General features: G+C 42.3%; 1 protein-coding gene across 3 annotated transcripts in view; it reads right to left on the reverse strand.

Moving 5' to 3' along the window:
• Positions 1-16,500, reverse strand: part of CYGB (cytoglobin) — a 56,870-nt gene that overhangs the window by 24,964 nt on the left and 15,406 nt on the right. For 2 of the 3 annotated variants that reach the window (XM_081898060.1, XM_081898059.1), the window contains exons 2-3: positions 8,152-8,383; positions 6,017-6,180 (exon numbers count right to left, since the gene is read on the reverse strand). In XM_081898060.1, the coding sequence (XP_081754186.1) occupies positions 6,017-6,180; positions 8,152-8,383 (396 nt within the window). The remainder of the gene's footprint in view (positions 1-6,016; positions 6,181-8,151; positions 8,384-16,500) is intronic. The other variant, XM_081898061.1, reaches the window with a different exon arrangement.

The raw sequence follows: 16,500 nt of genomic DNA on the forward strand, positions 1-16,500 counted from the left end.
TGGGCATGTCCCGCCATCTCTCCCATAGTCACAGGAGCAGAGCTGATGAGGAGCCAAGCAGAAGCTTCAGCACCAACACCAAAGTGCCCCACTAGCTGCATGTGAAGCTACTCAGGAGGAAGAAAGGAATCACTTGTCTGGATAAGGGCTTGGCCAAGAGCCAGGAAGGGGTGGAGCCTCCATTTCCCACTCATGAGCTGCTTCCTTGCTGAAACAACAGCTCTCATCCAACAGTTCACCTTCAGAACCTGGGGAAATGGACAGTTGAACACAGCTTTTCATTCTTTTTCATATATAGGAATATAAAAATGGCAAAGCGGGGTCTTCTGCATCAGTATTCTGTTTGCTATGATGGTCACTTACACATTGCCAAAATAGAAGAAAGGCATTGCCAGAAAAAGAAGGTGGGCAGAGATTTGCATAAATAGAATATATGCATTGCCAAAAAAAAGAGGACAAAGGAGGACAGAGATTTGCATAAAATTTGCATTTGCTAATGTGCAAATTTAGAAATAATTACTATAATTTGAATAGAAATGAGATGATGAATCTGTGTTGTTAAGAACATAGGGAGAGCTGTGCTGGAGGCAGACCAAGGGCCTATCTAGTCTTAGAATCCTGTTTCTCACAGTGGCCAACAAGAGGTCTATGGGAAGCCTCTGGGCAAGACAACAGGACTCCAGACCCCAGCAACAGGTATTCAGAGGCATGCTGCTTCTGATTCTGGAGGCAATACAAGGACATCATGACTGGTAGCCACTGGTAGCCTTGTCCTCCACAAATTTTTGATGAAGGAGCACTCGGGCATGTGAACCCTTGACCCACCTGCCACCTGCAGTGACATACCACTCAAATACAGATTTTTCTCTTCATAAGCTGTTTGAAATAAAAATAAAAACAGCTTATGAAACAGATGTCATTCAGTTGTCAAATTTACTTTAATAATCTCCTGAGGACTAGAAATTTACTTAGAATTAAAAGATGGCATTTACTTCCCTCAAGAAAATCAGCAGAACCTTCATAAATACCCTGAAGACTGCATGCTCCATATTTTTGCCTGAACTGGGAGAGGCAAAATCTCTCATAAATATTCTCTCAGAACTGCTGGCTGAAATCAGTCATGGTGTTAATGACTTAAGTTAGGAATTTCTGGCTCTTTGCCTCAGAGAGAAGAGAGCACTTCCAGATATCATTGCTTCATTTATCACAGACTTCCATATCGTTCTGAATTGGAGCGCATGTCCTATTCTGGCTCAATGTCCTTCAGCTTACTAGACTATTTTATGTAAGCTAGCACTGGCCTCTCAGTGCCCTTGTCAGGCTGAAATTGTAAAGCTGCCTTTTTCTTCCTCTTCCTCTTCCTGCAGTTGCTCCCTGCTATGCCCAAGCTCTTCTAAGAGAACCATTTCCTTCCAGAGATACGACACTGACGAATGCTCACTATATGACCGCTACTTTGCAATCTGGACACTGGATCTAAATTTTCAAGGTTGCCTTCAGATGACCCATTTGTTCAGCATTCATCCTGATTTGTTTGCACAAATTTGCAGGGAGGTTAGATGATGTCGACTATTTATTGAGCATTCGGCCCGATTTGTTTGTAGAGAGGTTATAAGATGTTGCGTCAGCACAAACTTTCCAGTGCATTTTCCCATCACAGAACAAGTCCACTAATTTGCAGAAGTGTTTTCTGAGTGTGCAAAATCCTTCCTAGCATTTTAGCCTATAATGCATAGCAAAACCATGAAAGCCAGTTTGTTTCTGTACTAGCAAAAGGGGATGAGATCAGAGGACTCCAACCAGATTGATGGTATGGTTCCTTCTGACTTGAGCTGATCTTGAAGCAACCCAGGTCAGCGGAAACACTTCACACTTCCATTAGCTGATGCGTTGGAAGCAAGCACCATGTTTCCATGCGCTCAGTGTCAGCCTGCAAGGTCAGCCGGACTTAGGTCACTTGAGGCGCTTTCAGTGGACAAAAGTTAATGCAAGTGGAACAGTCCCCACACTCTTAGTTAATCTGCTGGAAGGACATTCCATCAAACATTTGTCCTTCTGTTGCCTGTTTTGCTGCTAGAGATATAATTACAGTAAACAACCTCTCTTCCCTACTACTTTATCCATCCAGATCAATATTTGTATGAATGTTGATGAGGATTTTTGGTAGGTTCCAGATTTGGATGCAAAGAGAGTTAAGATTCCTATTCTCATGTGAAACAAATAGCAAGGTAGAAAAGGCTAACCTCAAAATACAGAAATGAATTATCTGCGACCCTGAGAGGAGTGGTTTGGAGCCCAATTTTGTGCAATTTATCAGATTATCCTTGCATCGTGTAAACCCAAATTTACAGAGAAAAGCATTGAGATTGGTGTTGTTTGAGAGTAAAGTCATGTGGACTACACAAATTAAATGGGAATGCAAATAGCTGCAAATACACAGTAAAGTCATACCTCATGTTACGTTTGCTTCAGGTTGAGCGTTTTCAGGTTGCATCCCGCGGTGACCCGGAAGTACCAGAAAGGGTTACTTCCGGGTTTCGCCGCTCGCACATGTGCAGATGTGCAAAATGACATCACGCACATGCACAGAAGCAGCGAGTCGCGACCCGCACAGACGCAGGTTGCGTTCCTTTCAGGTTGTGAACGGCCCTCCAGAATGGATCCCATTCGCAACCAGAGGTACCACTGTAAATTTCAGTGTGGACGAGCACTATAGCATTTGCAACTTTCGTATCACATTCTTGGATTACTGCCTCTCTTTTAAAGCAAAAAGGATAGCAGCAATCAAAATACAACATATAACGTTCAGCACCCAGGATTATCATAATATATAATGGGTAAGAAGGGTTTCCTTTCCGACAGATAAATGACCCCCCAGAACTGCTTTTCATGTATATGCGATTTTATATCATTTTATCTTGTTTAGAGCTTTCAAATTTTGTAATTGGTGTTTTTGCCTTGGCACTGGTCAGGCGTGTGTGTTACACATACACCCACAATAAAACAACTTGTACTTGTATGCCACTCAACTGTAAATAAAACCCTGTGTGTGTGTGTGTCATTAAAATAGTTAATTAAGGTCAAGGTTAAATCAAGGTGTGTTGTTTTTTTTAAATCAATATATGAATAAAAACAACCGCTAAAAATATATATTATAAACTAAAATTACAGATTAAAATGCACCTTAGCTTTATGGGTTATATTCAACACTCAACACAGTATGACTTATTTATTATTAATATTAATATGCCTTTTCTCCTGGGTGGGACTGAAGCAAAAATATTTTGGGGCAAAGGTAGAGAGAACCAAGGGTTCTTTATCTCCACAGAGAAAAAAAGCCAGTTCTTCTGTACATTCTCTCCAAGATATTACTGCTTTGCACACGTCTTTGTAGCATAACCTTGTAACATGTGAACTCAGAAGTAAGTCCTACTGTGTTGAGTGCTGTTTACTTCCAAGTAAGTGCAGACAGGGCTGCAGCCTTAATCTGGCTTTGGCTGTGAATAAGGAATTGCAGGATTGTTATTCAAGAAATAATAACCCAACTGATGTAGTAGATGCAGAAACACTATTTTGGTATCTCCTGCTTGTGTGACAATTTCTGTGTGCATTCAAGGCATCCTTGCCATTCCCATATAAATGTCAGAACAAGCAACACCTTATTTCCTTGATGTCTTTTTGACTTTGGTCTCATCCACACTTCCCCTTGTCCCTCCTCTTTCCCCATGGAAAACCCGCAGTTTACCACTGAATTACAACAAACATCATCCAGGTTTTCTGCAGAATGATGCCTGTCCTGATTCAACAGTAAAAAGCAGATTTCCTGTGGAAAACAGGGGGGGCAAATGAAAAACCTCTCAGACCATGCTTGGATGAGCCCTTCCTTTAAAGCCTAGCAGTTACTCACCCTTATTATAGTACAATGAAATGCCTTGCACGCTCATTTTATTGTTCCCGGGGAGGGGAGATAGTCCTTCACTATTACAGTGGTACCTCGGGTTAAGTACTTAATTTGTTCCGGAGGTCCGTTCTTAATCTGAAACTGTTCTTAATCTGAAGCACCACTTTAGCCAATGGGGCCTCCAGCTGCCGCCGCGCCACCGGACGACGATTTCTGTTCTCATCCTGAAGCAAAGTTCTTAACCCGTGGTAATATTTCTGGGTTAGCGGAGTCTGTAACCTGAAGCGTCTGTAACCTGAAGCGTCTGTAACCCGAGGTACCACTATATTGCTAAGGGAATGGCAGTCTTGTGTGGCCATCTGGTTCTGTCAACAGGTAAACAGAAGAGACTTACTTCTGTTGGGTCGTTAGTTAGCAGCAATTGCTCTCTTATGGCACAACATCTACACAGATATCGGTGAAGGAAGTCTCCTGGCCTGCGATTTCCTTCCCTCGGAATCAGCCAGAGAATGACACACACCACCATTACAAACTTCGTCCCTAATTCCTGCAGCTGCTTTACATACTTGCCTGGCTAAACACCGAGTTTGCCTACTATGAGCTGCTGAGTCACTGCTGAGGCTGGGTTGCCTCTGGGAGAATATCCAGAGCCTTGGCAAATCCCTTTCTGCATCAATCTGTCTGACTAAGCCTTTGTTCTAACCCAGTATGAATCAAGATCGGAGAGGGAATCCCAGCACGCTCTTCTAATATCCCTGAGCTCTTTATGAAAATAGGCCAGAACTGACACTCTTCGCCACCTAGACAGAGAGCTGAGGTGAATCACAGGCTTCAACAATTATGCAAGCAAATCACCGCCAATGAAGAAGAACAAAAATATCTCTGGGCTTGGAGAGAGACGAGGCTGGATGATTCAACAACGTGCAGGAGCTGCCTTATTATCTATGATTTACAGGCTAGGAGGAGTTTTGCTGTTGTTGAAAGGATGGTTTAATATTGAGCTAGGGATCTATCAGAGGAAAACTCAAGAATTTTCGAATCAACCTGTGTGTGATTTATATGCTTTCTTCATAATTAGAGACCAGAGACAGCACTTCCTCCTGGGTAGCCTGTAATCAGTGGAAGCCTCGCAAGATGTTTTAGTGGTACCATGCCTGAGTTTTGGAAGCTCTGCAACTCTGTGGGATCAAACTGAAACCAAAGAGGGCCATAGCTCACTGCTGGGACATCTGCCTTGCATGCTAAATGTCCTAAGTTCAATTCCCAGCATCTCCACATACGACTGGGAGAGATTCCACCTGAAATCCTATAGAGCTGCTGTCGCTGAGTGCAGACAATACTGTGGTAGATGGACGATGGTCTGACTCAGTTTGAGGCAGCTTCCTATTGTGGCAGCTTCCAAGAGCTAGCCATGCTGCTGATGAAGCAGACGGGAGCCCACAAATGTTTATGCTGCAATAAATCTTAAGGTGCCACAAGACCCCTTCTTGTTTTATGGATTTGGACATCCTAGCAGCTTGCCATCAATAGCAAAATGGCGGGGTCTAAAAGCCACCGCTGCACGACAGCTTCCCAGTCTGTTGACGTGCGTTCCCAGGGCTATACTAAGTGCTGATTTCGTACAGCAGTGGAAAAGCCGAAGCACAGAGAACATATGGAAAGAGTCCCTCATTAAAACGGTTCAAATATCAGAAGGGACAGTGAAGAAAACTGGCTAGCCTCCCTATGAGGACTGCCAAGGATGAAAGGTTAAGCATCGTACTCCTCAGAGCATGTGCAGTTCACAGTCCTTGGGAGTGCATCAAAGCACTTCTGAATTCTTTAGATAACTGCATGCCTTATGGGTAGTCGGTACCAGATTACGTTCAATCTTCGGCAATTAGGTTGCTCACAGGCGAGTTAGACCACATTGTGAAATCATCTCTGAACTACAAAGTGTTTTGCCAACTTTACCCTCTTCCCCTTATTGCTGTGGCAGAATCCTCATCGTTAAGACTATTGAGCCTAGGCTTACAAATCTACTGGGAGCGCAGAGAGGGGTGGCATGTAGTGAGAACGCAAAGCCTCAGAGGAAACCCCCAGCCCTCCCCAGCCCTGTTTCCCTGGTCTGCTCACATGGTGGAGTTTGGATACTGCACCCAGCCCACCTCCTTGTACGCGGCAGTCACGTGAGTGCAGATGAGGCTCTTCATCTTGGCCCAGGCTCTCTGGACCTCTGGGGAGGTGAATTCATTGGCGTAGTCTTCGGCAAGCACTTCCAGTATGACACCAATGAGAATCTGAGAGGAGAAGAAGTGGCAGTAATAGGTTAAGAAAGAGCCCCCCATATTTCCCCCTAACAAGAAACTTGTATCTTTGTTGTGTCTCCCTGCCAGCGCAATTCCAATTTCTTCATTGGGGTCTATGCTGTCCTTCCATATGCTGCTGACCAGGGCATCTTACCACATTTTAATTTCTTGTTTGCTTCTTATTTGTTTTGCTGATAATGTGTTTATTTATTAATTGCCTTCCGCATGCACATTGTAAAGCGATGTACAAAATAGAATAAAATGAGTAAATAGATCGTTCTGGCTCACTTCCATTCTGCCTCTCAAATACCTCCCACCTTGATACCTCAAGTGAATTCATCTTAATCTATGTATACATCCATGTATACAAAGTGGAAGGAACCACCACTGTAGAGGAAAGCAGGACAGTTCAAAACTAGCACAACTGGCATGAAAATAAGAATTTAGTGTCCAAAGTCCATGCGAACATTTAAAAAGGAAATAGCTCCTGAGCGTTAGTGGAGAGAAACCTTAATCAAATGCTGATGACCACAGAACATAATTATAAATTTCTTCCATGATTGGAACTAGAATGGAATTTTGGAACCCCAAAAGATCAACAAACTGGGACTATCCCAAATTCCTATGCTTCTGAGAACCCACAACAGACTGTATCAGTGAATTTGTCCCAGTTGTTTTTGATTTGTATCTTCAAATGCAGTGTTGCACTATCTGAGTCCTATTTTTATGTTTCTTCTACAAGTGTTTTTCTTCAGATTTTATGTTTATATTTAATTATTGGATTTATTACATTTTTCTATACGTATACCTTACTGAGACATGCTCTTTGCAATACAAGTATTTCTATAAATACATTTCCCCTGCCTATTTGCCAGAATTTTATATAGGCCACATCTGCACAAAAGTTTAATGTGCATTCAGAGCTCAAAGTGCCTGTATGCTTTTTCCTGGAGTTCACATGATATCCTCCTCATCCACATGCCAGCGCACTTTCTTTTTTTTTGGCATTGAATTAGCATTTCCCAATCGCTGATAATACGACAAGGGAAATAAAGTCTTGCAGAATTTCACACTTTGCCCAGTGGTGGACATAAACAAGCACATTGTGGCTTCAGAGGAACTCATGAAGGGATGGAATGTCCTGGCTGTCGACATAAGAACATAAGAGAGCCTGCGGGGTCAGGCCAATGGTTCACCGGGTCAGGCATCCTTTTCTCACCAAAGCCAGCCAGATACCTGTCGGAAACCCACAAGCAAGTTCTGAGCATAAGAGCACTCTCCCCACCTATGGTCTCCAGCAGCTGGCATTCAAAAGCATTATTCCTCTAGCTGTGGAAGCAGAGCAGAGCCAACGTGGCTAGTAGCCACTGATGACCTTCTCCTTCAATAATAATAATAATAATAATAATTTTTATTTATACCCCCCCCCCCGGCCAAAAGGCAGCTAACACCAGTAAAATTACAATGGAAACATAAGGGGGGGCAAACAAAAAACCCCCAATTTAAAATACCGACCAGTTAAAATACAATTTAAAAGGCAGCCTCATTTTAAAAGTAGCCCATAAATCAAAACTGTAAGGGGAGGGAAGACATAAGGGTCTTTTTTTAAAGCCATCATGGCCTCCTGTGGGAGTGGGAATCATCGTTTAAGTATGCACTTTATTTTTCAATTTTTATTTATCAGTTTTGTGCAAATTTGATCCTTTGCAAACAGATGTATTTAATTTAAAAACAAAAAAGGTGTGTGTGTGTGGGGAATCACTAGCTAGCCAGAATCATAGCTGTCAACTTTCCCCCCTTTTTAAGGGAAATTCCCTTATTCCGAATAGGATTCCTCGCAAGAAAAGGGAAAAGTTGACAGCTATGGCCAGAATGTGCAACCGGCACAGAATCGCTGCTTTTTATCTGCCCTATTTGAAGTATTTCCCTGTTATCCATGAATGAACTTGGCTTTCTCTTTACCTTAAAGTAGAATGGTTCGACTTTGTGCTTGACAGCATGCGCCTTGCCCACCAAGGCTAGAACGGAGGAGACCTTTTCTGAGTCGTAGATGTTCTCCACCACACTATTAATAGCCCCCATGACCCGCATGCCGTGTTTACGCAGCTGCGGACTCCTCTCCATCTCTAGCGGGTCCTCCATGTGCTTGAATTGGCTGAAGTACTGCTTGGCAGATGGGAAGTTGACAAAAAACCTGCACGGCACAGTTAAGAAGAGAAAGAAAATGGGAAAGCTAAGTCAACCTAAGAGATATATGTTGAGTGTAATTGGCCCCCGTCTGCACTATATGCTTAAAGCAGTATCATATCCGTTTAAACAGTCATGGCTTCCCCTCAAAGAATCCTAGGAACTGTTGTCTATTAATGGGACTACTTGCATACCAGGGCAGTGCACCGTATTTTTCGCTCTTTAGGACGCACCTGACCATAAGACGCACCTAGTTTTAGAGGGGGAGAACAAGAAAAAAAAAATCTCTCCCTCTCTGCGCAGCGCCTCTTCAGCGAAGTGGCAGGAGAAATGGAGCCCCTTCCATTTCTCCTCCTGCTTTGCTGAAGGGGCGCTGCGCAGAGAGGGAAAGCTGCACAGCGGTTCTCCAGCGAAGCGAAGCCAGGAGAGCAAGAGGGATCAGTGCACACCAACCCCCTTGCTCTCCTAGCTTCAGGGATAGCTGCCCGGAGTCTCCAGAGCACAGCATTGGTTTCGCTGAAGCCATGGAGCCTGCATTTGCTCCATAAGACACACACACATTTCCCCTTAATTTTTGGAGGGGAAAATATAAAATCAAAATAAACATAAACATTTAGCTCAGTTTATCTCTCTCTTTGTGTATGTCTGTCTCCTCCAAAGAGAGACTTAAAATATAATTGACATAACCAAGGGAGGCAGTTATGAGTAATTCTATATAAATAAATGATGTACTGGGACACAATTTTTATTTAAATCACTTATCGTATGATTAATAAATGGCTACCTCAACAGCAGTTTTACTTCTTTGTACTTTTAAGTGATATGTGTCCGTCCCCCCCGATACCGCTATAAATAAAAGCTTTTTATACTGTTCATCTAGAGTCCGATTATGTGCATCCTTCCAATTCTGGATAATAACCAAGCATGCAGCAACAAACATGAAAACAACTAAGCCCTTTGGGCATAAATTACATGTTTGGTCAGAAGATATAGAAAAGAAACACATCCCAGGTTCATAAGGGACACCAGGCCCCCAAATAATATTCATTTCTCATAAAACCCATTTCTAGTATTTCGCCATCGGGGTAAAACCACCATAGGTGCAGAACTCTGTAGAAATATAACCTGATTTTGAGGCCAGTAGGAGTCAGGTAAAAAGAGAATTCAATATGTGTTTTTAGAGACTCCTAAGAGTCGCAGGTGGCACTGTGCGACTGGACCTAACGGTCAGGGGTCCTTTTACCTTTACCTTTAAGAGTCATCTAACTCAGAGACTAACTCAGTCGCAAGTGTGTGTTCATGTGTGCATAATTATTTCTACTGCCATTACATGAGATAAAAAGTTATAACAAACAAATTAGCATTATTGACCCTTGTCCCATCCTTCTTCCAGAGGGTCCAAAGTCTTATTTTATTTATTATATGACTCTGGGCTTTCTGGAAATGGCATCTGACTCTTTATAGCTGCTTTACATATCACTGTTTGGGTATATTTTTAGTGTGTTTTATCAAGCACTTGTTGCACATAGCAGAGTTATAGTCGCTGTAAGTCTGAAGGCAGTACGTATGCAAAATTGCCCAGGATAAAGCATGAAAGAACCACAGCTCAGTAGATAGTTATTCACATATTGGCAACTTTGGTTTGCACACTTAAAGTTGATTGGGAGGTTTTGTGCAACAAACCTGCTTCCCCGAAAGACTGGACTTTTTGTGATAAGGGAATTGATGGGGAAATGCGTTTGAAAGTGTGGGAGAGCACTGGCTTCGATGCAAAGTCCTCCCCACAAAAACAAACCAAGAGGAAAACTCAATAAGCAGGTCACATTGAAGTGCCTATTGCCTAGCCATCTAATCACAATCAATGCTGAATAAACAGGTCTCCTCTGGAGGAGCCCTGTGTGTTGCATAGGTAGGCAACCCAGGAAATGTTAACCACTTGTCCCCTGAAACCTTCACTGTTTGCACATCAAACACCTGCCTCAGCTCATTTCAGCCTGGCACAGACTGAAACAGATGTCTACACAGGCCACGCATCTCCCTTCCAATGTCACCTCAGCTCTCTGAGATCCTGGCTCACTGCTCCAGCCCCCTTGTACACACACAACACTACCGAGAAGCAGACTCATTCCCCCTTTTCTTCTGCTTTTCCCACTTGGCTGAATCTCACGCAGGAGGTTGCCAGGAAAACCGTGTGAAGCCGCGAATGGAATAACCATCGTCCTTGCTGCCTTCCCTAGACATCTGGGATTTATCAGCCAGCCTAAAATAGGTTTTGATGTGTGAAGAGTGTGTGGCAACAAAAAAAGAAAGAAAAAGTCTAGAAGGGGGTGGGGAGGAGGAAGTAATTTGTAAGATGAAACAGAAAGGGAACCACTTCTTTTCCATCTTCTTTTCCCTCTTGTGTTCTCTTTAGCCTTTCTCAAATTAAATCCAAATGCCAAGTCTACCAAGTTTGCTTTTGACAGGGAAATGGGTGCATGCGTTAAGGGTCTGTTTACTCTTGGGCTGCTTTTAAACTCCCAGGTGCTTCTACGTGGGAGCAAAGTGCTCAGTACAAGCCTGCCCAGTAAACAGCCTGGGAGACTTTGGTCAACAGGCGGTCTAGAAAACAATTACCAGTTAATCATATCCTGCAAGCAAGGACTCCAGTTCGACAGCCTACCTCAGTTCCCTCAGGGAGCTAGACAACCCTGATTCGGAACCTTCAGAGTTGGCCATTATTCAGGGGAAACAGGTAACCAAGCAATACAGGCAGACTCCTTCACAAAATGAATGCCTAATTTATACCTTTCTGAGAACCAAAAGGGCATTAAAAGCATGAGGCAGGAAGGGGAAGGGGCCACTGGGGGCGCATTGGAAGATGGCTGACAATAACATCTCTCCGACCCGCACAGGGTAATTAGGAGGCTGTGATGGGAGTAAATAGCCTCCCTACCCCCCCAAGTTTGTGTGGGTGGGCTGCCCTTGCCTGCTGTGCCCTATACCACCCCCGAATTTGTGGGGGTGGGGGCACTAGGCAGAATGCCCTTGTGCGGATTTCGGCGCTCCTGGACGCTGTCTCTGATCCGTGCCTCTAGCTGCAATAACTTCAAAAGAAACAATTAGGAGGAAACGAATGCACATATTTCAAGGAAGGAGGGGAATAAAGACTGCTAACTGAAGAGATCTCTGAAAATCAAGACGGGTCGGAGGAACAAGAATAAATCATGAGAAGATTCACCAAGGCTCGGTATGGCAAAGGGACTGGATGGGGGAGGGGAAAAAAACCTTTCCTTTCTTTTCTCTATGTGATTAACCAAGAATCACTCCTCCCACAAGTCAGAAATGCCATTTTAAGGACTTAAGCTGTGGATTTATGACTGTGTGGAGATAACTTTCTAACCAAAGCATGTTTTAAGAAGAGCGTGGAAAGTATAAGAGCTTTGGAATGACGCAGTAAAAAATGCCATCGCCATGTTGGCAAGTTCTGTCGGAGGACTTAAGTCTGGGAGGAGGAATAGAGCTGTTTTTATATTGTGGGTGAGACTCCTCAGAGGGACTTAAGAGCGACAGATCTGCGAGATGGAAACAGCGATGTTATTTATGAAAGCGATGACATATGGAAACCATATTGATATGAGGATTGGACGGAAAAATTCACACAGGATTATAATTGGTGTTCATCAGTTTAAGGAGATTATCAGAAGAGATCATAAATAAAAAAATAAAAAATATACGAACAAGATGAGATGTGGAAACAGCAAGATAAGACTGGATAGAATTATGAACATTATTTGGACTGATTTGGACATTAACACAGTAGCAAGAAGATGATCGGAATCCCCCTTCGGAACTTGAAATATGGGTCCCCTCAACAAAAATTTAAAATTCGGCTTTGTAATTCGGAATTTATGTGATGTGATTTGATTTAATTTGATTGGTCGGTTAATATATTTTTTTTTAAAAAAAAGAGCAATGGGCGGGAAGATGCCTTTCTTCACTATTGAGGATGGGCATAAACAATTCTGGATTGAGGAAAAACTGCATCTTTGTGCTACAAATGGGTCACTGTGTATGCAGTTTATGAGAGATGGTGGGTGGATGCGTTCTAAATGTCTACAAGTGAGACTTGGAACAAAATGCTGCAGCACAGGAGATGCTGACCACTCCATTCCTGCTCTCTCCTTGCTCCCAGTTTCCCATTTCCCCCCCAAAATAGCTAGCCAGCATTCTGTGTCTAGTGAGCATACATGGTCCCCATTGAGCTGCTTTGAGGGTTCCATCCTTATGAGTTATGTGAACTTCGTAGCACTCCCAATACCCCTCCTCCCCTTGTGCTGGGGTTATTTTGGATACATAAGCACTCCTGGCCTGAATGCTGGAAATTGAAGGAATGATGTGACCCCTTCGGAATCCTTGCTGTACAGGCATACTTTGCAACAACAGCAGCAGCAGCAGCAACAACAACAACAACAATGGCTTTTCATTCAATTGGGATTATTTAATACATTGCCATGACATTCAGGGCTCATCCACACTTTTGCTTATCTCTGGCATGGGTATGAGAGGTTTTTCATCATCATTATCATCATCATCATCATCATCACCATCATTTATTTATACCCTGCCCATTGGCTGGGTTTCCCAGCCACTCTGGGTGGCTTTCAGCAGAACATTAAAAACAGAATAAAACTTCAAACATTAAAAACTTCCCTAAACAGGGCTGCCTTCAGATGTCTTCTAAAAGTCAAATAGTTGTTTATTTCCTTGACATCTGACATAGTTGTTTATTTCCACAGGGCGGGTGCCACCACCAAGAAGGCCCTCTGCCTGGTTCCCTGTAATTTGGCTTCTGCAGTGAGGGAACCGCCAGAAGGCCCTCAGAACTGGACCTCAGTGTGCAGGCTGAACGATGGGGATGGAGACGCTCCTTCAGGTATACTGGACCGAGGCCGTTTACGGCTTTAAAGGTCAGCACCAACACTTTGAATTGTGCTTGGAAACGTACTGGGAGCCAATGTAGGTCTTTCAGGACCGGTGTTATGTGGTCTTGGCGGCCACTCCCAGTCATCAGTCTAGCTGCCGCATTCTGATTTCGCTCTTCCTGAAGCCCAGATATATCTGCATCAGCATGCTGAATGATAGCCATGTTGATTTCAACTTGGGGTGGATAGGAGGCTTTTAAAAAAAGAATAATCTCATGGTGGGAGAAAACAGCCACGTGAAATCAAGCTTCAGGAAAAAAAATATTATTGTATATTGCTGCAAGCTTTTGCAAATCTAATATTTGCTATGGCATAACATGCACAGTTTAAACTGATAAAAAGCAGATGCCGGAATACTGATTCCACTGAATTCTTTCTCTGATTAATTCCATTCTAAGCCTCCTCTTTTGTGTTTCAGGACATACATCTGGACAAACATGGACAATGTGTCCTTTAAGACTATTCTGACTTCCCCTGGGCCCTTTCCTCTCTAAGCATTTTGGGAACGTGATTTTTAGGCCCAGTCCATTGAGAAACTCTTTGACCAAGGCACTTTGAAATGTATGGGGTTTTAAGAAAAACTTTGCTGTTGCACAACAAGAGTGTGTGTGTGTGTGAGGGGAATTTGCTCAGGAGATGTAGATTTGTGGACTGTGCTCCTAATCAACAGCAGAAGTTGGGAAATAATCTCATTAAGGTGCAAGATTGTCACAGGCATTGGGAATGTGTTACAGGGTTCTCTTTTTGAATCAGATATTTGTTCAATATGCTGGAGGAGTGAACTCATTATCTAATGTTTTGTCAGGGACTGTAGTTTGACATCACAATCATCTCTCCAGCATTATCCCAACACTTCCAAGTTTACAAATGGGTGAACTACGGTATATTTGGCAATCTTGTTTCTTCTGTCAATGCATCTGGAACCATTTAGGATGGATCCTAACAAGTGTGTAACCTGAGGAAAATTTAATCCATGAGGCTTTCAAAACAAAGGTCCATAAAACATTTTCGAAAGCTGGAGGCATTTTATGATTCTGACCGCTATGTGAAACTGGGCACTTGTTACAAAATAAAACATCTGAACATATTAGCTTTAATAGATAGATACAGTGCTTTTTTCTATTTAAAAAATATGTTTAGGAGTACTCTCATCTTCACTCAAGAAAATCACCATCTTATAGTTCAAATCAGGGGAAATAAATACAGTAAATGGACAAAAGCATCAAGATTCACAAAATGTTTAGGGGTATAAAAGCACTGCATGGATGGATGGCTAGATAGATGATGATAGATATAGATAGATGATAGATAGATAGATAGATAGATGATAGATAGATAGATAGATAGATAGATAGATAGATAGATAGATGATAGATAGATAGATGATAGATAGATAGATAGATAGATAGATAGATAGATGATAGATAGATAGATAGATAGATAGATGACAGATAGATAGATAGATAGATAGATAGATAGATAGATGATAGATAGATGATAGATGATAGATAGATAGATGATAGAAAGATAGATAGATGATAGATTAGATAGATAGATGATAGATAGATAGATGATAGATAGATGATAGATAGATGATAGATAGATGATAGATAGATAGATAGATGATAGATGATAGATGATAGATAGATAGATAGATAGATAGATAGATAGATAGATAGATAGATAGATGATAGATAGATGATAGATAGATGATAGATAGATAGATAGATAGATAGATAGATGATAGATAGATAGATAGATAGATAGATAGATAGATAGATAGATAGATAGATGATAGATAGATAACAAGTTTCTAGTCCATAAAGGACTGTGAAGATAACTTTGGCAATGCCTGGTGAAATTATAGAGCCTGGGATATATGTATGCACAAAGCTGGCTTTCTAGTCGTCAGGGGTAAGCCTTTCATGATTTGCAAATTTCTTTGCTTCTTATCAAGGCTTTTCAAGACTTGTCCATGAATAAAATTTTGCAAAATAAAGAAATAGATGCACATTGGTTAATTAGATATCACAAAATTCAGCTCCCTCTTTGGCACAAAATCTGAGTAACGTTGGCACAGAACTGTTGCTTTGTTTATTGATTTATATTTAGCATCACAACCCTGCCTATATCAAGCTAACAGGACATGTGTGTCGTGAAAACCTTCTAAAGCTTCAGATACACTGCTGGGATATACCTCCAGGATGCTACAATAGCTTTATTATTGGCAACTCTAAATCAAGGTAGTCAGAAAAAAGATCTAGAACTACTGGTAGATTTCCAGATGAATTCCAGCAGATTGCCAAGGATTTCCCCCCCACAATGAATTGACAGCTGCAACAAAATGACCCCCTCCAAACCCCCCACAAAAAACCCTGTAATGATGTTAGTGTGCATTAAACTGCTTTTGTAAACTACCTTGTGAGGGCAATATGCCCCTTAAAGGAGGACAAGTAATAGGTTCCATTAACTATTCTGGAGGATCGATTTTGGAAACACAGCATAGATTTTCCAGGTTATAGTGAGAAAAGCCACTGACTTTTGGGAGTTGGTGCCAGTCTAAGCACCCATTTCTTACTTGTCCCATAGATGCCAAGTTAAGGTGTACCCTTGTTATTTGTTTGAGCCACATTTACCTGTTCTGTTGGGTAGCTATCCAAGTGCATTGGGTACTTAAAATTGAAAAACAGAGTGATGATATCCATCTAATCCACCCACCCACCATCTTTCCTAGTATGAATACATAAGCTTGCTCTACCTCTTGCTGTGTGATATGTGGAAGTGAAGTACCTAACTTGCCTTTTAATGCGGATTTTCTAGGGACCAGCTAGCCAGTCTGAATATACGACAAAGTGCAATGGATTCTCCCTTGCATCCCCATCCTTCCTCTGTCTATCCATCTCTTGTGCGGGCTCTACTAAAGCCTGGCACCAAAGAAAAATGTGGACCATCTAAGCAACAGAAGGGCTGTTTCTGCCAGAGTGCTAAGCCATTGCAGTTGACCTATTCTAGACAGATGCTCGTCCTTTTCATAACACTGTTATCGTGATTTCAGCAGCCTGGGCAGCTTTGATTTATCAAAGGCTTTCAGAGACGCTCGTCTCAAAGAGCAGAGGCCACCGCTGTGCTCTGAAGTAATTACCAGCCTTACAGAATTTTG

This window comes from Podarcis melisellensis (assembly GCF_964234715.1).
Source record: "Podarcis melisellensis genome assembly, chromosome: 2".
Classification (NCBI taxonomy): Eukaryota; Metazoa; Chordata; class Lepidosauria; order Squamata; family Lacertidae; genus Podarcis; species Podarcis melisellensis.